This window comes from Zingiber officinale, chromosome 7B (assembly GCF_018446385.1).
Source record: "Zingiber officinale cultivar Zhangliang chromosome 7B, Zo_v1.1, whole genome shotgun sequence".
NCBI classification, from domain to species: Eukaryota; Viridiplantae; Streptophyta; class Magnoliopsida; order Zingiberales; family Zingiberaceae; genus Zingiber; species Zingiber officinale.
Genome location: NC_055999.1, coordinates 52871172 through 52895066, shown reverse-complemented (window position 1 = coordinate 52895066; position 23895 = coordinate 52871172). Strand labels below are relative to the sequence as shown.

The 23895-nt window shown below is 38.7% G+C and overlaps 1 protein-coding gene across 1 annotated transcript; it reads right to left on the bottom strand.

Annotated features, from left to right (window-relative positions):
- Positions 1-12189: 12189 nt before the first annotated feature.
- On the bottom strand, positions 12190-14802 carry LOC122004343. The gene is made up of 4 exons (XM_042559247.1): positions 14375-14802; positions 13685-13859; positions 13281-13455; positions 12190-12218 (listed from the first exon to the last, which is right to left on the bottom strand). Exons 1-4 carry the CDS (start codon positions 14800-14802, stop codon positions 12190-12192), a joined length of 807 nt encoding a protein of 268 aa, XP_042415181.1.
- Positions 14803-23895: the final 9093 nt, after the last annotated feature.

Genomic DNA, 23895 nt, shown 5'->3' with positions numbered 1-23895 from the left:
GCCTTATATGCCAAAGATATGATTGGTTCATTTTCGAAGGTTGCTTACTCTTAATAAAGTTAGAAGATGTGTTATTAATTTCCATTTGTTGCATCGTGAGAGTTATTGGATTATAAATTGCCAATCATCGTACCAAAATGGATAACTTCCCTATTTATCTTGATAACACCTTTGCTATCATAAATAGACAGAATATCCATCTATGTATTGTTTAGAAACTGAAATCAAGTTCTTTCTAAAACTTGGTACGTAAAGACAATTTCTTAAAATCAATATTTTATTCCTATAAACATCTCCCACAGCAACAACTGCTACTTCTATAGCATTGCCCATGTAAACAGTGATTTCTCCTTCGTGTAATTGTCGAGTTTCTTAGAACTCCTACAATGATTTGCAGACATGTACAATGGTTATCATATCTACACGCCAGGTACCGGTAGATAACACCACTAATCATGTTCCAACTACTAGAGAATAAGATATACCTATATTGTTCTCTTCCTACGAGGACAGTCCGCCTACAAATGTCCAGACTGCTTGCAAATGAAGCACTTGCCTTTCGGCTTCTTCATTCCTGCCTTTAGTCCAGTACCTAGAGATCATACAGTCTTGCCTATCAACCCGATTCTAGTGTTTAAAGAGTTCCTTGAGATTGTACATCATGTCTTGGCCAATAGGCATGGTCTGATGCTGATGTTGTAGCACATTTGATATAAAAGCCAAATGTAACTCCGCGTCATCTCATCTTCCTTGACCCATTTCCTATGATACTCAATCTCCTCTTCACTAGAATCACTATTAGGCACATTAGAGCCGACATCTAAAAGTTCAAACTAATAGCCTTTAGCAGTTAGGACAATGTCCAGGTTTCTTTTCCAATCTATGTAATTGGGACCAGTAAGTTTGTTCTCTTTCAGTATAATGGCTAGTGGGCTGAAAGTCATCCTAAGAATCACAAAATAAACTTTGGTCAAGACTCTAAATTTAGAATAATATTGATTCCTCAAACAATACTATTTAAATTTACTAGCTTTCTTTAATTTAAATTATTTCGATTTTCTTTCCCATTTGGAGTTTGGAGAGATGGCTGAGTGGACTAAAGCGTCGGATTGCTAATCTGTTGTACGAATTATTCGTATCGAGGGTTCGAATCCCTCTTTCTCCGCTCACTCTGATTACTCGACCCGCTTAATACTTTCAATTTTGAACTTTCAAAAGGAATTTCAATTCCTTGAATTTATCATAGGTAAATCAAAACAGCGTGAATTTTGCATGCCACGTTAGTGTGGACGTATACAAATTCAGCATTTGTAAGAGGAGGGTCTTACCCATTAATTTTATTATCTTGTCATCCTAACTTTATGATAAATAAAATTAATAGTTGGTATTCCTTTGATCACACAAATGATAGCAGTGACTCCGTTGGGGAGGATACTATTAAATATGCCTAAGTGTATGCCATTACATGATAATTAGTCCATTAAATAGAATTGTGCCCCTTCAGTTGGAGAATATCACACACATCCTAAATAATTTCCTATAATCATCCATAAAGGAAGTTTGACCTAGTGATCCGCAAACAAACTCATCCGTTGCGGAGAGAGGCACTCAGAGCCAACACACAAGTTTGTTGCACCACTTACAAACCAGTAATGGAGACCGTGGAATTTATTTACTAATCCCTCTCCCACTTAGTTATTTAAGGTGAGGAATTTTAATCATGCAAGCACACATCACAGTAAATAAAATCAATAAATATGGAAATATAATTTTCCAACTATTATGGCATTTTCCACCACTGTCCTCCGTGTGCTACCAACCCTAGCTGCTACCAACTTAAGCCACCGCAATCGGGTCTAGTCGCCGCATCTATTGTTAGCTAGAGCCCTAGAGCAAATCATTTGATGATTGTATTTTGGACTTATTGTATCATATTCTATATAAATAAAGGCATTTGGATTTTTGATTATTATACTTACTTGTATTGGTGCCTAATAAACTAAGTATAATAATGTCCTTGAGTAGACGGTTCTCACCTATATCAATCGGTTAGTTGAACCGATAGTGAGATGATATAGGGAACACTACTCTTAATCATTCCTAGTCGAGTATTAGCATTCAAGAGACAATGTTAATGCAATAAGACTAGCATGTAGGTCAACTCGATGACTTGATCTCACAAGTCATGGATATAGAGATATCAAGTTGACACATGGGTATGCATTAGAGAATGTATACTGAATGACCCGCCATGAGAAAGTATCATGGATCGTTATATGAGTGTCATATACTTTCTCATGTGACTATTACTATGACTATTGGTCCGTAGACCTGAAGTCACCATGGTTCCCTACATAAGGAGTTATGTACTTTGGTTTCGTCAAACGTCACCCGTAACTAGGTGGACTATAAAGGCGATTACTGGGTATATAACGAATTATGCAGAGGGATGTGAGTGATGTAGATGGGATCTATCCCTCCCATATGACGGGAGCAACATCGGTATTCTTGATAGAGTTAGACCACGAAGTGCATGGCCATGCCCAAATGAGTCAACATGAGATGTTGAGCTCATTTGATCGAGTGAGTCTACTTGGAGTTCAAGATTTAGATTGATTAGAGGATGATACGGTCTATGCCTCACATTGATCAATCTAGATGTTTAGGATAGAAGGACAATGTCACATATTGTGAGTCACAATTAGTAGTCACAAGGTGATGTTGGATCTCAACATTCTTGTAACTTGGGTAGCAATGATGTATTGTTAGATGCCGCTCATTGCTTATGTTTCTAAAGGAGTTTAGAAACATTGCCAACGTTACAAGAACCTGGGTCACACACAAAGAACAAGTGGATGGAGATTAGGTTCATAGGATGAACCAATTGGATTAGGTTCATATGATGCACCAATTGGATTAGGTTCATATGATGCACCAAGGATTAGATTCATAAATTAGACTTATTGAGTTTGACTCAATTAGATTCAATTGTTGAATAAGTCTAATTTAAATTTGATTCATTGAGTCAATTTATATTAATGAATTGAGATTCATTAGATTGAAATTGACTTGAGTCAAAGGTTGGATTCAACTCAACAAGGAAGAAAAATTGGTCAATTTTGACTTGACCAAATGGGAAGTTGAAACATCAAGTTTGACTTGATGTATTGCCACTTCATGGAAGATGACTCATCCTACATGGCAGCCACATCATCTCCACCTCATGAGGTGTGCCACCTCATGGAGGTTACACCTCCCATTTCATTTAATGTGGCCGGCCACATTAAATGGGGAGGTTACATGTGTGTGGTCGGCCACACTAATGGTGAAGGAGGTTTCATTTTGTGTCATTCAAGTGGTGTTGAATGCTTCATCTTCCTCCTAGCTCTCTTCCTCTTTTCTCTTGCTGTTGCCGTGGGTTTCAAGGGAGGCAAGAAGGTGTATGAGTTGTGTTCCAAGAAAAGGGTGAAGTGAAGGTCACAAAGGAGGGTACCTAGTGGATTATGTGAGATCCCTTTTCTTTCTCTCTTTTCTCCCCTTTTAAATCCTACCCGAGAGCCCTAGAGAGTGCTAGCACACTTGGGTGCTCTCTTCTCCATCCTTGAGTGTTAGAGAACACCTCTTGTTCGTGTGGATATCACTAGAGAGTTGTCTACGTTGACAACTTCGAGATCCGGCGTACCGTTGGACGAGCGGGATTTGCGAGGGCACGCTTCGAAGGTAAAATGTTTTCCTTGATAGATCTACTGTAGATCGTAGTTTGAAACTTGTACTCGTGTTTTCAAAATTTTTCTTCGCACGAGATCCAATGGCTAGGGTGATTCGGGGTTTCCGCGACGTGAAAACGCGGTTTTCGCGGCCCGAAAAACCCAACATCTATCTTACTTCTTTTTTCACTGCGTCTCTGGTCCTCAAAAAGTAGCACGCCTCGCAAGGATACGAACCATGACAAAAATAGAATTTTACATATATCGATCCTATATTCCTCAAAGGAATGTACATGTAATCTAGATCGAAACAAAAATGTAAAATCCTAAAACTAATACAGCTCCTACTGTATTTAATACATACAATCATGCACACACAAAAATGCCCTTGACATGTCCAAAGGTCTAATCACACATAATATCTATAAGTCATAATAGTTGAGCCTGCAACCACAGAGTTAGCACATCCTACTATTATCCTGCCTAAATTATATATGACATGTTCATAATTAAACTCAAAACCAAACACACAGAGGCAAACCCTAGGTCTGATACTAATTGTTGGTTGATACTCAGAATATCGTACCGGTTCCCCGGTACAAAAATTTTGTACAAGTCCTGAACCATTCCTAATAACCTATTGTGTTCTTTAGAAATTAAATTAGGAATCGTAAACGGAATGTAAGAACCCAAATTTCCTCATTTTGAGTCTTAATAATAATTAAAAATATTTAGAAATACTTTAGAAATATTCTAGAGATTTTTAGAAATTTTTAGAGTATTTTTATGCAATTTTTGGAGTTCGTTTGGTATTTTTACCAAAAGAAACAAGTTAAAAAATAAAGAGCTTGAGCCGAGGTTCGAACCGGAGACCTCCGGTTAAGCAAAGCCTTAATTTGTCTCGGCTGACCAGGAACCCAGCAGGGCCATGCTGATTAAAGAAAGAGTGAAATTAATTTAAGTAGTAGTTAATAACAGAAAATAATTAGGTACAAAAGAGATTGGCCGAGATTCGAACCCGCGACCTCTGACCCGGTCAGAGGCTTAAGCGAAGCACAATGACCAAGCGCCCAAGTGGGCCGTGCTGAGAAAATATCAGGCGGAAATTTATTTAAGCAATAGTTGGTAACAGAAATACTAAGTTATAAAGAGAGAACTTAAGTGATTTTCGGGCAAATCTCTTCTCCTCTCTCTCTCGCGGCGCGTCGACGTTTCTCTTCTCGGGCGAAAAAGCAGCAGGAAGCTAGGGCTTCTCTAGCGGCCGGCCAAAGGGGACTCTACGAGCTCTTCTCGGATCCGAGCTCCTCTCGTCAAGAAGGAACGGTAGGCACGAGGAAGAGGCCGAGATTTGCAAGTCTCCGAAACCCTAGAAGCATTAGAAGTCTCCTTTTCGGTTGTAAGTTCAAGAACACCTCGGTAAGTTGCTACTCACCTGCGGTAAGAGTAGTTTCGAGTTTGATTTGGTGTTTCCTTTATTTTTTTGAGTATGCCGTGAAGATGGATGGTTTTAAAGGTTTCTGCCGTGAGTCTCATAAGGAAGATGGAAGGGATTTGATTGGATTAGGTTTCAGCTTTGTGGGCAGGCAATGTGTAGGAGATGAGTCAGATTTCAAGCATGTGGATTAGTTTTCCATGGTTACTGCTATGAACGGAAGATGACTTATATGTTTATAATGTCTCAGTGTTTGTTTTCCTTGCTGCCATGATTATCATATCAGTTCAAAATTCATGAATGTTGTTTTACTATCCATTTACGTGATAATCAAATGGCTGAAGCTTGTGGCACATGTTTTATTTGGTCATTCCAGACAGATATCATATTGATTAATTTATGGGAAGAAAGTGCATAAATCTAAGGGAATATTAGATTCAGAAAAGATGATGATCAAATATTGATGACGTAAATTAAGGATGGAACCTTTACTTTCAGATTATTTAATTAACACTTTCAAAAATATAGCATTGAGGAAAGAGTTATTCATAACATTAAGGTTATAGAAGCTTTTAGGAGTGTAAGTATTGAAGTTATCGCTATTACTTTTTGAACGGTTCAAAATATATGTACGATTTGGATAACTAAGGTATTCAAGAGAAGTTAACAATTTTCTTCCAACAGTTGGAATAAGAGATCTTAGTATTTATTCATACTAATAAATTAGAATAAATATTCTTATAGTTATAAATGGATCATGTTGATGATGAAACAGAAAGTTTAGAAAGCAGTTGTTGATACTAGATGAGTGGGGAAACTGAAATAATTGAAATCAATTTGGAAGTTTTAATGTAGTTTGGATCTCCTTGTAGTGCAGAATTTTAGTACAGTATAGATCTCCCTGTAGTGCAGAATTTTAGTGCACTATAGATCTCCTTGTAGTGCAGAATTTTAGTGCAGATTTTGTTAAGCATTAGTGCAGATTTTGTTAAGCATTAGTGCAGATTTCTGTTAAGCATTAGTGCAGATTTTTAATATGCATTGCAGTGCAGATTTTTCATTAAGCATTTCAGTTCCAGATTTTGAGTTCCCTATCATTATTTTGAGTTTAAGAAGAGTATAAGAAAGATAAAGGAAAGAAAGAAAAAGGCCAAGGCCTTAAGTAGATCCCAAAGTCAAGACTTTAGGGATTTTGGCACACAAGGTGTTTATTAAAATGTTGAGGCATTATATATTAGAAGTAATAAAAGATAACAAGTATTTTACTTTTTTAAGAGGCTAGTACCCGACTTCCGAGGTTGTCGTTAAACAAATCCAGGTGACCAATTCCGAGGTCTTGGCCCTAGTAAGAACGAGGTCTTTACGCTCGTAGGGCTGGTGGGTCGCTACCCCAGTTGCTATTAGGGAGCGCGCTTTAGTACTAAGCCTGGGCCCAAGAAATAAGTTTATTATTATTTTGAAGTATTAAAGTATAAGTTTTTAAACAAAAGAAATAAGCTTCACATAAGTTTAAAATTTAGCAAATTTAGTTTTCTTATATACTGACATGTTGTTTAGATTTGCTTACATGTTTAGTATTTCAGTATGCTATGTTTCTTTTGCTATTAGATAAGCATTCAGTTTCTAGATTTCTTTCATCTTACATGCATACTCGAGTTTTGTGAGTTAGATAGCGCTTACTAAACAATTTTGCTTATAGATGCATTTTCCTCTTACTGCAGATAAAGGAAAGGAAAAGCTATAGCAAAGGAAGGCGACAAGGAGGTGCGGACGGATGTGTGATGCCTGGACTATAGAAGCCTTGGGATTAGCATAAGAATTTATTAAGATTGCCATGTATTTAGAATTCTCTAATTAAATTGTTAAGCACATTAGACCTATTATCTGAGTTGTATAATGGTTGCATGCATGTTCAGATTAATACATATATTTCAGCATGATTAGATTGATGTATAGTTTTAGTTGTGTTCATATGCTGGAGTAGAATGTAGAGAAAAGTTGTTTATGTTTTTCGCTACTATCAGTCACAAGTTTAGAGAGTTTATGTATTGATCTTTACATGTGAGCAACATTAATTAAGTATAGTTAGTAGTCCAGTAGCGCTCCACCCTCACGGACTAGTAGTGAGGAGGGTGGGGTGTTACACGGAACTTAACATTATTGATTCCAAATTTAACTTATCTGTTTTTAGAGGTTTAGACTTGGATCGCAAACGATACTTAACATTATTGATCCAAATCCACCTATGTTACAAATTCAATTAAATATTAATTTCAGATATCAGCTTCAAGGTTAAACATAGCGAGACACTAGGCCTTCTTGGGTATGGGAGCATCGACCACTTCCTAAACAAAGCCTTTCAACGAAATTTAATATTTAATTTCCTTATAGTAACCCTAGGTTTAACCAAAAGGAGCAATCGAATCACCAGATCAAAAAAAAACAAAAGAACACAAACTTAAATCACAAATTTGAAACCTAGAATCATATGCCTCTTATGTTTGGTATTTCAAAATTTATACAAAGAAAACTAGTATGATGCGGAATAGAATTACTAGTTATACCTTTCTTTGTAAGCAACAACCTCTTGATCTTATATCATATTCTTCTTCTTATCTCGGACGTCGTGTGGGTGATGATCTACCGAGACGAGAACAACCCAAGCTTCCTTCTTCTCCAAGCAAGTTTCGACCACCATAAGAACTCCAAGAGAAGATGAGGTTCGTCCACCACCAAGATCCTAGGGATGCTAAGAAACAAGACCTCGTATCTCTCCTTCTTCCTTTAGCAAGATCCGGCCACCAACCAAGCTCCTTGTGATGATGATGCCGTCGGCCAAGGAAGAAGAATAGGAGAGGCAGAGGAAGAGACGGGTCGGCTGCACCACCAAGGAATAGAAGAGAGGAATACGAGAATATGTTTTGTGAGGTGAGGCACCTCTACCCTCTCTTTTATTTTCCTTGGTCTTGGCAAATAAGGAAAGTTTTATTAAAACTTCCTTATTCTCTTTACCAATGAAATAAAAGTTTAATAAAATTTCCTTTCAAACTATATATGGCCGGCCACCTTAATCCCTCCAAATTAGGAAGTTTTAAACACAAAATTAAAACTTCCTAATTTGTTTTCAGAAATTTTTAAAATAAAAAATTCTCTCTTAAAATTCCCTTCATGGTTGGTCATAAAAGGAAACTTTAATAAATTAAAATCTCCCTATTAAAACGTGTGGATGATTTACAAAAAGGAAAGTTTTCTCTAAAATTAAAATCTTCCTTTTAATCTACAAATAAGGAAAGATATCAAATCTTTTCTTAATCTTTTGTAGAAACTATAAAAGGAAAGATTTAATTTTAAAACTCTCTTTTAAATCATGAGGATGGTTACAAAAAAGGAAAGTTTTATCAAAAATTAAAATCTTCCTTTTAACTACAAATAAGGAAAGATATCAAACCTTTCACTTAATCTTTTGTAAAAATTATAAAATGAAATATTTAAATTTTAAACTCTCTTTTAAAACCATAGTTTCCACATAAGAAAGATTTTAAAAAATAAAAACCTTTTAATTTATTATGGTCGGCCACCTAAGCTTGGGTTCAAGCTAGGGTCGGCCACCTAATGAAACCAACTCACCTTGGTTTGACCGACCCTAGCTTGGGCTCCAAGCTAGGCTTCGCCGGCCACCTTAAGGTTGGTAAGAAGATGGGTATGGGTGGGTATAATACTTTATAAATAAGATGCTACAGTAGGGACCGAGAGGAGGAATTGGTTTTGGTTTCCCGATGAAATTAAGCTTCCCGTGTTCGCCCCGAAAACTTCCTTATTATATTTTGGATTCCTTCTTATCATGAGTGTGTTAGTCTCCCTGGGTTTAAGATATAGAATGTCCACTAATTAAATGAGTTACTGACAACTTACTTAATTAATATCTAGCTCCAAGAGTAGTACCACTCAACCATATCGTCATGTCGGACTAAGTCTACCTACAGGGTTTACATGACAATCCTTATGAGCTCCTCTTGGGGACATCATCAACCTAGATTACTAGGACACAGTTTCCTTCTATAATCAACAACATACACTATAAATAATATTATTTCCCAACTTATCGGACCTATTGATTTATCGAACTAAATCGCACCCTTTGATAAGTCAAGGAAATAAATACTAGATATATGTGATTGTTACTATATCAGGATTAAGAGCACACACTTCCATAATAACAAAGGTCTTATTCTTTTATGTAGTCAGTATAAAAGAACATACCTTAAATGGTCCTGCTCAATACACTCAGAGTGTACTAGTGTAATTTTATAGTTAAAATAAACTAATACCAAATTACAGTACGACTATTCCAATGGTTTGTTTCTTTCCATCTTAGTCGTGAGCTACTATTTATAATTTATAAAGAATTGATAACATGATCTTCTATGTGTGACACCACACACCATGTCATCTACAATATAAATTAATTGAACAACTACACTTAGCATATAAATGTAGACATTTGACCAATGTGATTCTTTATTTCAAAAATAAATGTTTACTAAAAACTAGGCTTTTAGTATACACTCTAACAGAAGACACTTAAGGCGACGTGAGATGAATCATCTTCAGAAGAATCAGATGTTGAAGATCAGAAGCATCACAACTACCTCGCATTGATGGCAACAGAACTGGAATTACAAAGTGAGTCAGAGCAAGATGACGAGTCTAAAGATGAATCAAGTCACGTGTCTGCACTCATTTTCGAAGGTTTAAATGAGGTATCTTCTATCATAACCTCTAAATTTTTTAGAATAATTGTATTTTTAAATAAAAAATTAATTAAACATGAAAAACAAACTGAATCACTTCTTGAGGAAAATTAACACCTCAAGGAACAAATTGAAAATAGAAATCCAAATCAAGATGTAACACTTGAGGAGGAAAAAATAAATTTAAAAATTGAAATTAATAAACTTAAAGGATTATTAGAAACTTTCACCACTAGATTAAAAAATTTAGATTTAATTCTTAAAACTCAAAAAGCTGTATACAATAAGTCCAAGCTCGGATACAAGTCCTGTCACGCCTCGGGTGAGTCCCTACCAAAAAATTTCGGCAGCAGCTCCCCTGTACCGGTGATAATCTGAAACTCACATACATACAAAATACATCATCCACATGCGGCTGGAATATATAAACAAAAGTAACAACAATCACGCAGTTAATATTCACAGCCTACCTGACTGGATAAAAGAAATGAAAACAATCACACAGCTAATATGCATCCCACACGGCTATATCAAAAGCACAGCGGAAAAATGAAGAGGAAACCCACAAATGCAGAAGTCCGCAAAAACATCACAGATACAAGTCCACAATACACGTATCAAACATAGTTAGTGCTCACAAGTCTAAATCCAACGAGTATGAAATGCAAATAATAAGAACTAAAACCGATAAAAGTCCTCGGATATGATGTGAGAAGTGGGACCGGCTGGCAGTATACTCCAAGCAACTCCATATCATTTACCTACTACCTGAAATCAAAATAGTATAGACGGGGTGGTGAGTACAAGGAACTCAGCGGGTAAAGATAGATTAAAGCATGGGTAATATGACGATAAAGGAACCAAGGAATACAGTCTCCATAAATAAGAATAAAATCATTCTATCAAAATATAACACATCTAGCCACATCTGATACAACATCTATACATAAACATACCTGCCACAATAAATGCAATGCTCGACTAGAATCAATACCATGATACCATAATCAGTAAACTCACTGGAACAGCAGCAGATCTACTCGTGACACCTATGTAAATATAAATACGACTACATATACATGTAAAATAAATGACATGTATGCAGTATGGCATCCAAATGCAGCATACATAGCTCAAACAAATGCAATAACACACAATCACATGCAACTAATATCTACTAGGCATGTATGTAAAAATATCTTCACAGATGCACCGCGCATCATATGCAAAATGCGTATGCATGCTCCATGGTCACCCCCGCCACCTCTCTAGACACCACGCCCCCTGTATGGCCGAGGCTTGGGTCCGTGACAAACCGTACTAGCCTCCAGTACATGCACCGCTTTAGGCGGCCGAAGCGGACGGTTTGCTAAGTAGTTATCTAACTACATAGCAAACGGTCCTTGACCACTCACAACTCAAGCCCTCTGACTACTGTACCCTCAAGACCCACTACTTCAGAGTGGTAGAGGCTGGCAGAGTATAAACACCGAATGGCTGAGTAAGCGCGACAGGACTAGCTCCACTCCCAGCTACCACTCTCCAACAGTGGTCGAATGGGTAGCTAGCTATAAACAACTAACGACCCTCTCACCATAAGGGAGAAAATAGTCGTCAGTATGCAATGAATGATGACATGATGGGAATAGTCACAATATAGATACTATCATCAATCACGCAACCCCAAAAACACCCCAAATAACCACAACCAACGTATATGCATACTCCAATATACAAAAATGGTCAACCCACTATGCAACTCCAATAACACATACCCATCACGTGTATACCCAACATCAATATGCATGATAAACACACTAACCGTACCAACCGGACATATCTATGATACAAACTCTACATATGCGTATGTGCAGAGTTCCAATATCAAGAGTTGAGACTGTATCGAAGTAAACTAGATCATATCAAAGGTCAAACAGAAGTGACAAGAAGGAACGAAGCAAATATATAGATTTAAGGTAATACAACCTAAACATCCAAATATAACCATGCTTTAAAGTTCAAAGAACTAAATAGGAGATAGGAAGAAATACCCGCCTCAAGATAACTCATATCAATAGAACCACCCGCGTCACGTGGCACGCCGCCGATCAAGGTCCTGTATCACATATACAATTTAATGTAATTATATGTATACACTACAAATAGGTGAATTACCTATAAATAAATAACCAACTTTAGAGTAATATCTAACCACGGTTACTACTCCCTTACATTGGTAAGACTAGATTCAACTTCAAAATAGCTTAATCCATCCAAGAACTAAATTCCCATTAGTTCCTTAATCATCATCCAACCTCCCCTTATTACCTAAAACAATGCAACACTAGACACCCATAATCACCATAGATTAGGTTTATTCACACCTAAATCCTCCAATTACCTAACATAACAATCCTTATCACTGTTAACCAAATCCCGATCAACAATCCACAGAATTCCCAGCAAAACAGCACACTCAAAATCCCCAACACCCAAACAGAATTACTTATTGCATCTCCATTAGCCGAATCAAGAAGAAAGAACAGTAAGAAATCACCAAACAATCTGTTAACAATAGTAACAAACTGATCTCATTACCTCCTCTTATTCAATTGCCAGAGACGATCACAGATCCAATGGAGAAAGTGATCCCCAACAGCTGTGGTGGCCGAAACCAAAACACCAACCTCTGTTTCCCATAAAACCACCCGAATCAACACTAGAAAAGGATCAAGGTTCGAATTCACAACCAACACCAAACCCTTACCTCCAAGATCAAAGTTAGGGCAATGACCTGTTCTTGCCGACGAACAGGGACAGAGATCGGGAAGGAACAATGGTTGCTACCTCCTCCAAACAATCGATGTTGGCTTGATCCAACGTCAGTACCCCGATTCCCCTCCGACAGCAAGCGAAAGCATAGGATCGGAGATCCATCGCTGCTGTTTGCCGAGACCAGAGAGGAGAGAAATTCCAGGGAGAAGATCACTCCACCGAAGATGGCCGGTACAGTCGAGACTCGGCGATGTTTACCCTCCGATGTTACGACGAAGTCGAGATCACCGGTGGAGTGGGCTCTCCGTCAATGTCAAGTTGTTCGCACGCGAGAGAGAGAAAGAGGAAGAGAAAGGAATCGGGTCGGGTTCTCAAGTTCGGGTGAGAAATGGAGCCCTATTAATAGGACTCACTTAGGGTTAAGGAAATTAAACCCTAGATAACTCCTCGATGAAACCTAATAATGCGTATTTCTATGGTAACCCTAAAAAAATTTCGCATATCTTACATTCTCCCCCACTAACAAAAAATTTGGTCCCCAAATTTATCACTACCCAATAAAAAAAAGAAGTAGTAGATAAACTCATTCTAGTTATTGAAATAAACTTTACTCACCTTCAGTAAACAGGTGTGGGTAACTAGCCCGCATCTTATCTTCCAACTCCCAAGTGGCTTCTTTATCTGAATGGTGCCGCCATCCCACCTTGACCAGTCGAATTGTCTTGTTCCACAACTGGCGCTCTTTGCGGTCCAAAATCCGAACTGGAATCTCCTCATAAGATATATCTGGCTGAAATACAACTGATACACCTATAAGAATATGCGAAGGGTGCGTACGTATTTCCTCAACATAGACACATGGAAAACATCATGCACCCTAGTAAGTGATGGTGGTAGCGCCAGTTGATATGCTACCTCACCTATCCTCTCGAGAATCTGGAAGGGTCCAATATAGCGAGGTGCTAACCCTTCAGCCCAAACCTTTTTACTCCTTTTGTAGTGGTTACCCATAAGAATACATGATCACCAACAGAAAACTCTAAAGGTCTCCGTCTCCAATCCGCATAACTCTTCTGCCTATCCTTAGCTTCTGACAACCTACGCCTGATAGTACGAACCATCTCTGCATCACGATGAAGGCTCTGTGGCCCCAAAATCTGTGATTCCCCAACTTCTTCCCATAAGGTGGGAGATCTGCATGCTCAGCCATACAAAGCCTCATAAGGTGCCATCTATATCCCTGAATGATAACTATTGTTGTATGCAAACTCTACTAGGTGTAAATGATCCTCCCAACTACCTCCGAAGTCTATAACACATGATCTTAGTAGGTCCTCCACCATCTGTATGGTACGCCCCGACTAACCATCTGTCTGGGGGTGGAAAGGTGTACTGAATTGTAACTCTATACCCATAGCCTGCTGTAAACTCTGCCAAAATTGTGAAGTAAACCGCGGATCTCTATCTGAAATAATACTGAGAGGTACACCGTGAAGCCAAGTAATCTCTCTACAATACAACTTCGCTAGTTGATCCAATGACTCTGTCCTATGTATCGATAGAAAATGAATAGATTTGGTTAGCCGATCAATGATTACCCAAATCGTATCATGTGCTCACCGGGTTCTAGGCAGTCCCATGACGAAATCTATCGTGATATGCTCCCATTTCCATTCCGATACTGAATCTTCTAAAGCAAATTGGCTGGCCTCTGATGTTCAGCCTTCACTTGCTGATATACAAGACATCGTGCAACAAAATTCACAATGTCTTTCTTCATACCAGTCCACCAATAAGAATGTCTCAGATCCCTATACATGTGTGTACCACTAGGATGAATCGTAAATCTGGACTGGTGTGCCTCCTGAAGTAGGTCTTCCTTCATGGAAGGTGATTTAGGAGCACACAATCTCCCTTGGAAATACAGAATTCTACTTTCATTGCAAGAGAACCCTGTCTGCTGTCCTGGGATGATTCTACTATACAAAAACTGCAGATGCTGATCTGTAGCCTGAGCTTCTTTAATCCTCTCTACAATGGGTAACTGGGCAACCATAGATAACAGAATACCCCGCTCAGTCTGACCCTGCTCTACTAATCCCAACTCAGAAAATTTTTGTACCAGTTCTATAACCATCACACGGTGACAGGCAAGAACTCCTCGGGATTTCCTACTCAACGCATCAGCTACCACATTAGCTTTTCCTGGGTGGTAGTTGATCATACAGTCATAGTCCTTCAAGAATTCCATCCTTCTTCTCTATCTTAAGTTCAATTCTTTCTGAGTAGACAGATACTTAAGACTCTTGTGATCTGTGAATATCTCGAAGGTAATCTCGTATAGATGATGTCTCTAGATTTTTAGTGCAAATATGATAGCTTCTAACTCCAGGTCATGCACTGGATAATTTTTCTCATGCTCCTTCAGTTGACGAGAGGCATAGGAAACAACCCATCCATGCTGCATGAGCACTGCGCCTAACCCCTGTAATGATGCATTTGTATAAAGTACAAAGCCATTATCTCCAAAAGGAAGTACTAATATAGGTGCAGAAATGAGTCTTCGCTTAAGTTCCTGAAAACTCGTCTCACAAGACTCTGTCCAGCAAAACTTCACCCCTTTTCTAGTCAACCAAGTCAAAGGCAAAGCTATGCTAGAGAAACCCTCTACAAACCTCCTGTAATACCCAGCTAAACCGAGAAAGCTATGAATCTCCTGTACTGACTTTGGCTGCTCCCAACTGGTAACAACTTATATCTTTTGCGGGTCCACAGATATACCCCTGCTAGAAACAATATATCCTAGAAAACCCATAGAAGATAACCAGAATGCACATTTGCTGAACTTCGCATAGAGACGCTCTCACCGGAGCATCTCCAAAACTATGCAAAGATGTTGCCCATGTTCCTCCTCGAATCGAGAATATATCAGAATATCATCGATGAATACAATAACAAACTGATCCAAGAACTCAAGAAAAACCCTATTCATCAGATCCATGAAAATTGCTAGAGCATTGTGATGTGCGTAGATTGTATACTCTTGTTTAGCTTGTTTTGACGCATATTCACATACTTTGTACATGCTTTATCTATGCATTTTCGTACTTCCAGCTTTGCTTTTAGCATATTTATTCTTTTTGTTCGGAGATCTACTTTTGTGCATTTTTTGTACACAGGAGTCGATTCTGGAGAAGAAATGATGTTCGAGATAAAAATTACAAAGGAGGAAGGCACCATCCTTGTGTGACACATGGCCCTGCCATGGGGGGTTGCCCAGGTCATGTGAGGATCACCACCCGTGTGGCTACATCAGGAAAGGGACTGGTCATGGCCATGTGTGCTTCACACGATCGTGCCAAGTTGTGAAGCCAATAGAGCCAAGTCGTGTACACCACACGGCCTTGTAAGCACTCCAGAGATGAAGTAGTGCACGATCGTGTAGATATACACGGTCGTGCAACATTTCCAGAGGCCAAAAACACCCTGGCCGTGTGCACCACCCAGCCATGCAGGAGCTCCAGAGCCGGAGGCAGTGCAGGCCGTGTAGATCTACATGGTCGTGCAAGGGGAGCAGTGGCAGAGCAGGCCATGGCCGTGTCTCACACACGACCATGTGAGACAGGCAGAGAAGGGAGTAGCACAAGCTGTGTGAGCTTCACACGGTCGTGTCTCGAGGTCGTGTGGCACCCAAACTCCTCCTCTATATAAAGCCTTCTTCAAGATTTGAAAAGGGATCTTCTCCCCTTTGGGGGAAATCAAGATTTGGGCATTCCTCCACCTTCTTGGAAGGATTTTCCGGCGATTCGAGGGTAGATCTTCATTGTTTCGACTCCGGGAGCAAGGATTGGCTCCGAAGACCCTTCTTCATCGTAGATAAGCCTTTCTTCCCTTTCTTTCTTGGATTTAGGGATCAAGATGCTTGTAATCTTCTTATTTTCGGATTTCTTTCCTCGTTCTATGGATTAGATCTCTTGTTCTAGGATGGAGGGAGTATTTGTAATGAAGATTTGATGTAAATCTCTTGTGGATTTGCTAATTTCCTATTTCAATGATTTTGTCCTATTTTGTATCTCTTTGATCTTGTGTGGAATGTTGTGATTTGGACCTAATGCCCATTCTTGATTGAATATTTGAATACCTTGTGGATCTTGTAGAGATTATTTCTCATTCGATTTTCTGAGAGATGTTCGTGACATGAACAAGCCCGTGTAAGGACGTTTGAGAGATGATCTTGAGGGTGAAATAGGGTTATTCAAGGGGGTAGGATAGATTATATGTGTTTATATCTTGTATCTTGATGCAGTTGAGGAGTGATGAATTCTTATGTTGATTATCCGAGGGACGCACTGTTAGCTAGAGCCCTAGAGCCAATCATTTGATGATTGTATTTTGGACTTGTTGTATCATATTCTATATAAATAAAGGCATTTGGTTTTTGGTTATTATACTTACTTGTATTGGTGCCAAATAAACTAAGTATAATAACGTCCTTGAGTAGAAGGTTCTTACCGATATCAATCGATTGGTTGAATCGATAGTGAGATGATATAGGGAACACTACTCTTAATCATTCCTAGTCGAGAATTAACATTCAGGGATAATGTTAATGCAATAAGACTAGCATGTAGGTCAACTCGATGACTTGATCTCACAAGTCATGGATATAGAGATATCAAGTTGACACATGGGTATGCATTAGAGAATGTATACTGAATGACCCGCCATGAGAAAGTATCATGGATCGTTATATAAGTGTCATATATTTTCTCATGTGGCTATTAGTATGACTACTAGTCCTTGGACCTGAAGTCACCATGGATCCCTACATAAGGAGTTATGTACTTTGGTTTCGTCAAACGTCACCCGTAACTGGGTGGACTATAAAGGCGATTACTAGGTATGTAACGAATTATGCAGAGGGATGTGAGTGATGTAGATGGGATCTATCCCTCCTATATGATGGGAGCGACATCGATATTCTTGATAGTGATAGAGTGAGACCACGAAGTGCATGGCTATGCCCAAATGAGTCAATATGAGATATTGAGCTCATTTGATTTAGTGAGTCTACTTGGAGTTCAAGATTTGGATTGATCATAGGATGACACGGTCTATGCCTCACATTGATCAATCTAGATGTCTAGGATAGAAGGACACTTGTCATATTTTGTGAGGAGTTACAATTAGTAGTCACAAGGTGATGTTGGATCTCAACATTCTTGTAACATTGGGTAGTAATGATGTGTTGCTAGATACCGCTCATTATTTATGCTTCTAAATGGGTTTAGGGGCATTGCCAACATTACAAGAACCTATAGGGTCACACACTAAGGACAATTAGATGGAGATTAGGTTCATATGATGAACCAAGAGGATTAGATTCATTTGATGAATCAAATTGGATTAAGATTAATCCTAATTGGGCTAATTGAGTTGGACTCAAATTGATTCATGTGTTTAATGAGTCTAATTTAGATTATGACTCATTGAATCAATTTAATTAAATGAATTAGATTCATTATATTAAATTGGCTTGAATTAAATGGTTGGATTAGATCAACCATGAGAGAGATTAAGTCAAGTTTGACTTGACTTGAGAGGAAGATGAAAAGTCAAGTTTGACTTGACTTTATGCCACCTCATTGGTGAGTTGGCATTAAGTGGCCAATGATGAGGTGCCACATCATCATGTTTAGCACATGTGTGTGCCACCTCATGGAGGTTACAAATCTCTTAATGGTCACACTTAATGCAAAAATTGGGGGTTACACTTGGGAAAGTGGCCGGCCACTTTTTGTTGTGAATGTGAATTCATTTTTTTCATTCATGTGCATTCACTTCATCTCCTTCCTCTAGCCATTTTTGCTCTCCCTCTCCTTTCCTTGGCCGAATCCCATAAGGTGCTAGCACACCTTGTTTTGGTCATCTCCACCTAGTGTGTTCGTGTGGATACGTATAGAGAAGTATCTATTTTGATACTTTCGAGATCCGGCGAATCTTGGACGAGCGGGATACGAAAAAGGCCACGCATCGAAGGTATAGATCTCTTCCATGTAGATCTAGGAGTAGATCTAAGTTTTGTAAACTCGTACTCGTATTTTATTTTATTTTTCTTCACACGGATCCGGTGGCTGGGGATTTCGGGGTTTCCGCGACGCGAAAACGCGATTTTCGCGGCCCGAAAAACCCAACAGTGGTATCAGAGCCACGTGCTAAGACGAATACGAGTTTATTTTGTGTTTTATGAAAACTTTTCAGTTCTGTAATATTCTGTAAATTTATGATTTTTATAGTTTTTAAGGGTATTTTTCTCGTAGAAGCGAAGCACAAGTGTTTCGGCACTTGTAGGCTTCGACTACCGAGAAGTTTTTCTCAAAACGGCTAAGTTTCGCCCCAAAACTTTTTGGGACAGCAGGCTAAGGCGCTGTTAGATCGCAAAGGAACCCTCGTGATGGTTAGATCGCGGGTAGGGGCGCTGCCCCTGGCCCCGCAAGGGGATTCGTTCCGCGATTGCGCTCGAAAATCGCTAAACAGAACCGCCAGGAAATTATACTCGTAAAAATTGTAAAAATTATAGGAAAAATTACAGAAAATTATAGAAATATATAATTTAGAATTATATATTAATTTTGTGATAGTCATGGCCCAAAGACCCAATTCGATTGGATAATTTGTGTTGTAATTCATAATACAGCCTGCGTGCCGTGATGTGATGTGCGTGTTGTATTTTTTATTTTTCGCGACCTGCGCGTCATGCCTTTTTCTTTTATTCTTGTTGTAAATTAGTTTAAACTCGAATGTAACTCGAGTTTCAAAAATGTAATGTACAAAATTTGAAGCGGTGGAAGGTCCACTCAAGACGGAGTTACGAGGAAGGCGCGAGCAACACAAGGTGGTTAAAAGGAAGACGCTTGAGAAGCTGTTGACCTTAGGTTGACCATCCGATCTTCTCATTGGCTTGAGAAGATCGTAGTAAGGCCATGACATAATCACAAAATTTAGTTAATTACTTGTGTATGTGATGCATGTTTAATTAAGTAATTAATTAGTGCCTAACGATTAAGATTAGATCTAAATCGTGCACAAGATGCACCCTTACGATTAGATTAGATCTACATCGTGTACAAGATGCACCCTATCGATTAGATTAGATCTATATCATGTATATGATACAACATCGACGTTTAGATTAGATCTAAATCACGTCAACTCTAATGCCTACCTCGATCGCATGCTGTTGTTGAATCTGCCAAAGCAGAGCAACACATACTATCTTGGTAGGGTACGGAGGGACAATCTTGGTCCCGCCTATCAATGCATGGGTGAGTACGACTCAATTAGATTGAGTAACTAGTTAACCCGGTTGGATTGAGTACAACTATAGGCATTCTTCCAACGGTTGGAAAGGTAGGACAAAATCACGTTTAAAATAATTCTCTGGCGTATTAGCCAAAGCTAACTCGAGTTTTAATATCAATGCGGATCTTGATCCTATAAACAAGAGTTGCATAGAGATGTAATTGGTAATCGTTACCTACCGATCATACTAAGTCTTGGGCGTATTAGCCAAAGCTAACTCAACGGTTAGTATGATGTGGATCTTGTCCCACATGAATTATAGAATTCAGTGGGAGCATCATTTAGTTAAAGGCCTAATTAAATGATTAAGAATATGATATTTATTTCTGCATTTATTTCTGTTGTAGATTACTATGACGTCGAATACGAACACCTTCTCCCTGCGATCTGTCCTCGAGAAGGACAAGCTCAACGGAGCAAACTTCTTGGACTGGTACAGGAACCTGAGAATAGTTCTCACCCAAGAACGTAAACTGTACGTTCTGGAGCAGCCCATTCCGGAGGCTCCTCCTGCCACTGCCCCGCGAGCTGACCGAGATGCTTTCAAGAAGCATCAAGATGATGCATTAGATGTGTCTTGTCTAATGCTCGCGACCATGAACTCTGAGCTTCAGAAGCAACACGAGTTAATGGGAGCTTACGATATGGTTGAACATCTTCGTCAACTGTATCAAGGACAAGCGAGGCATGAGAGATTTGAGATCTCAAGGGCACTGTTTCTGTGCAAGATGTTAGACGGGGCTCCCGTAGGCCCATATGTACTCAAAATGATTGGGTACATAGAGAACCTTCAAAGGTTGGGGTTCCCACATGGCCAAGAGCTGGCCACTGACCTGATCTTGCAATCCTTGCCGGATAGCTACAGTTAATTCGTTCTAAACTATAATATGAACGAAATTGACAAGTCACTGCCCGAGCTGCTTAGCATGTTAAGAACTGCTGAGCTGAACCTTAAGAAGGCTAAGCCCTACTCTGTTCTGATGGTTCAGAAACACAAGGGCAAGGGCAAGCCCAAAGGCAAGGGAAAGTCCCAAGCCAAGGGCAAAGACAAGGCACTGAAGCTTAAAGGAGAGGTCGCCAAGGATGCTACCTGCTTCCACTGCGGTCAGACCGGGCACTGGAAGAGGAACTGCAAGGTATACTTGGAGGACCTTAAGAAGAAGCGAAGTGAGACTTCTACTTCAGGTATATATGTTATAGAAGTCAATCTATCTATTTCTACATCATGGGTATTAGATATTGGATGTGCTTCTCACATTTGTACTAATGTGCAGGCTGTAACGCCCGCCCTCCCTGCTAACCCTAAGGGACGGGGCTACGATACTCTATGTACATATTACAGCGGAAGACTTAAAATAATTTTTCTTAGATTAATAAAACTTTTCTTTTGTTCTCAAATCCGAACTACACTAATATGGTTTCCATAACATGATAACAAGATAAATAGAAACATAACATCAAGTCACCCATTTAGTACTACAATTTACGAAACCAAAGCGTAATTCTTAAAAGTTCTTAAAGCAGGTTCTTATTTGGTTGCCTAGCCACCGCCACACACATCTCCTTGCCTCTCCTGCTGCTCCTTCAGCTCATCCAGCTTTTTCCTTTATCTGTGGTACAAGGAAAGTAAGCTATGAGCACTCATGGCTCAGTAAGTTCCTTTCCTACTCACTAAAATCGAAAATCATCACATAATCAAAGAATGTCTCAACATAACATGATCTTAACTAGTCATGGCATAACATATCATACTCTTTAAGCATATCATGCAACATAACATAATCATATCTAATCATGGCATATCATAGTATCATCATAAGATGACATGGCATATCAAGCTCTTAAAGCATAGCATGAAACAAAACATAATCATATCTAATCATGGCATATCATCTCTTAAAGCATAGCATGAAACATAACATAATCATATCTAATCATGGCATATCATAAATCATAGCATCATCACAACATGATCATAAGGTATATGCAATATGATTTTGAAAACATGTATCCGAAAAACATGTGTATGTCTCATGATCTTTAAAATCATTTCTTCTTACATATATACTTGAACATAATATCAACATAAAGGGGATCCCGGCTATGTACCACTTACATATTGCGCGCAACCTATGTAGGTCCAAGGTAGCAAGTCTTGAACCCTACAAGGCAACATACTAGGCCCGAGTCTTACTCCATCGACCTAGGGGCACTTAGGAGCCCATCCCTAACGAGGCCCGAGTCTTATTCCATCGACCCCGGGGCGCTTATGGAGCCCACCCTTGGTACAAGCCACATAAAGTAAAGTACATGTCATACTTATACATATCATACATCATAAAAGCATGCATCACTTAGGCACACATCATATCATAAAAGTATGCATCACTTAGGCATACATCATGTCATGAAAGTATGCATCACTTAGGCATACATCATATCATAAAGGTATGCATCACTTAGGCATACATCATGTCATAAAGAGTATGAATCACTTAGGCATACATCATGTCATAAAAAGTATGCATCACTTAGGCATACATCATATCATAAAAGCATGCATATTTTCACCACATAGCATATCATGAGAGCATGCAAATTTTAGGCACATAGCATATCATCAAAGCATGCATATTTTCACCACATAGCATATCATGAGAGCATGCAAATTTTAGGCACATAGCATATCATCAAAGCATGCATATTTCAATCCACATAGCATATCATAAAAGCATGCATATTCTAAGCACATAGCATATCATTAAAGCATGCATATTTCTATCCACATAGCATATCATAAAAGCATGCATATTCTAAGCACATAGCATATCATCAAAGCATGCATATTTCTATCCACATAGCATATCATAAAAGCATGCATATTCTAATCACATAACATATCATCAAAGCATGCATATTTCTAAGAACATATCATATCATGGAAAGTATAAATCACAAGCATACATGTTTAAGCATAAGGGTGTATCATGTGATTATACTAACATAAGAAACATGGTAACATAGTTAACTTGGGTTCTAAGCTTCCTAATCCCTTGAGTTCTTATCATGGCCGAACCCCCCCTTAGATCTCAATTTAGGTAAAAACAACCTCCAAGCATGTGGAACCTAAATTATCATCACATCAATTTCATAGGAAGCATTATAAGCATGATTAATCTTGGTTTCTAAGTTCTCCAAGTCCCTAAACTTCATGTGGCCGAACCCTATCAGGTGTGAAACAAGGTCTCAAATGTCATGAAAGCATGGAAACCTTAAACCATATTTATAGCATTTTTTTCCAAGTAACATAGTAAGCACATTTGAGCTAGTTACTAAGTTCTTCAAGCCCTTAACATGGCCAAACTTTTAACAAGTATTCCTTAGGGCTAAAAACAAGTATACAAGCATGTGAACTTGAACTAACATCATGTATAAATTCATAATAAGACATCATACCATAGGTGTGGCCGAAACTTACCCTAGCTTCATTTAGGTCACTAAATAACATATAGCATGAGAACTTTGGTTTTCTACTTATCATATTTCATGTAGAGTGACATAAGCATATTTAATTTTGGTTCTAGGGTTTCTAGGGCATCTATCCCTTCATGGCCGAAACATACAATGGTCCATTTAGGTCATGGAAAAAATTATACAAGCATGTGACACAATCAACATATTATCATATTTCCATAAGAAACATTTTTAACACCATTGGTTTCAATTCTAAGGCTTCTAGGTCTTTTAAACCCTACTTGGCCGAGACTCATCAGTGTATAAACTTGCTTCAAATAGCCTAAAAGCATAAGAAGTCATGGCCTAAAGCCCAATCCCTAAACTAGGTTTTAAGTGGCCTAAAGCATGGAAA

What these genes read in the sequence shown, in the direction of transcription:
- LOC122004343 (XM_042559247.1), bottom strand. Translation starts at nt 14,802, where the DNA reads ATGGTTATAGAACTGGTACAAAAATTTTCTGAGTTGGGATTAGTAGAG. An exon ending in GTGAAGGCTGAACATCAGAG is followed by an intron (nt 13,860 to 14,374) that starts GCCAGCCAATTT and finishes CTGAGCATGCAG; the next exon opens with ATCTCCCACCTTATGGGAAG. An exon ending in AGTTTTCTGTTGGTGATCAT is followed by an intron (nt 13,456 to 13,684) that starts GTATTCTTATGG and finishes GTTGTATTTCAG; the next exon opens with CCAGATATATCTTATGAGGA.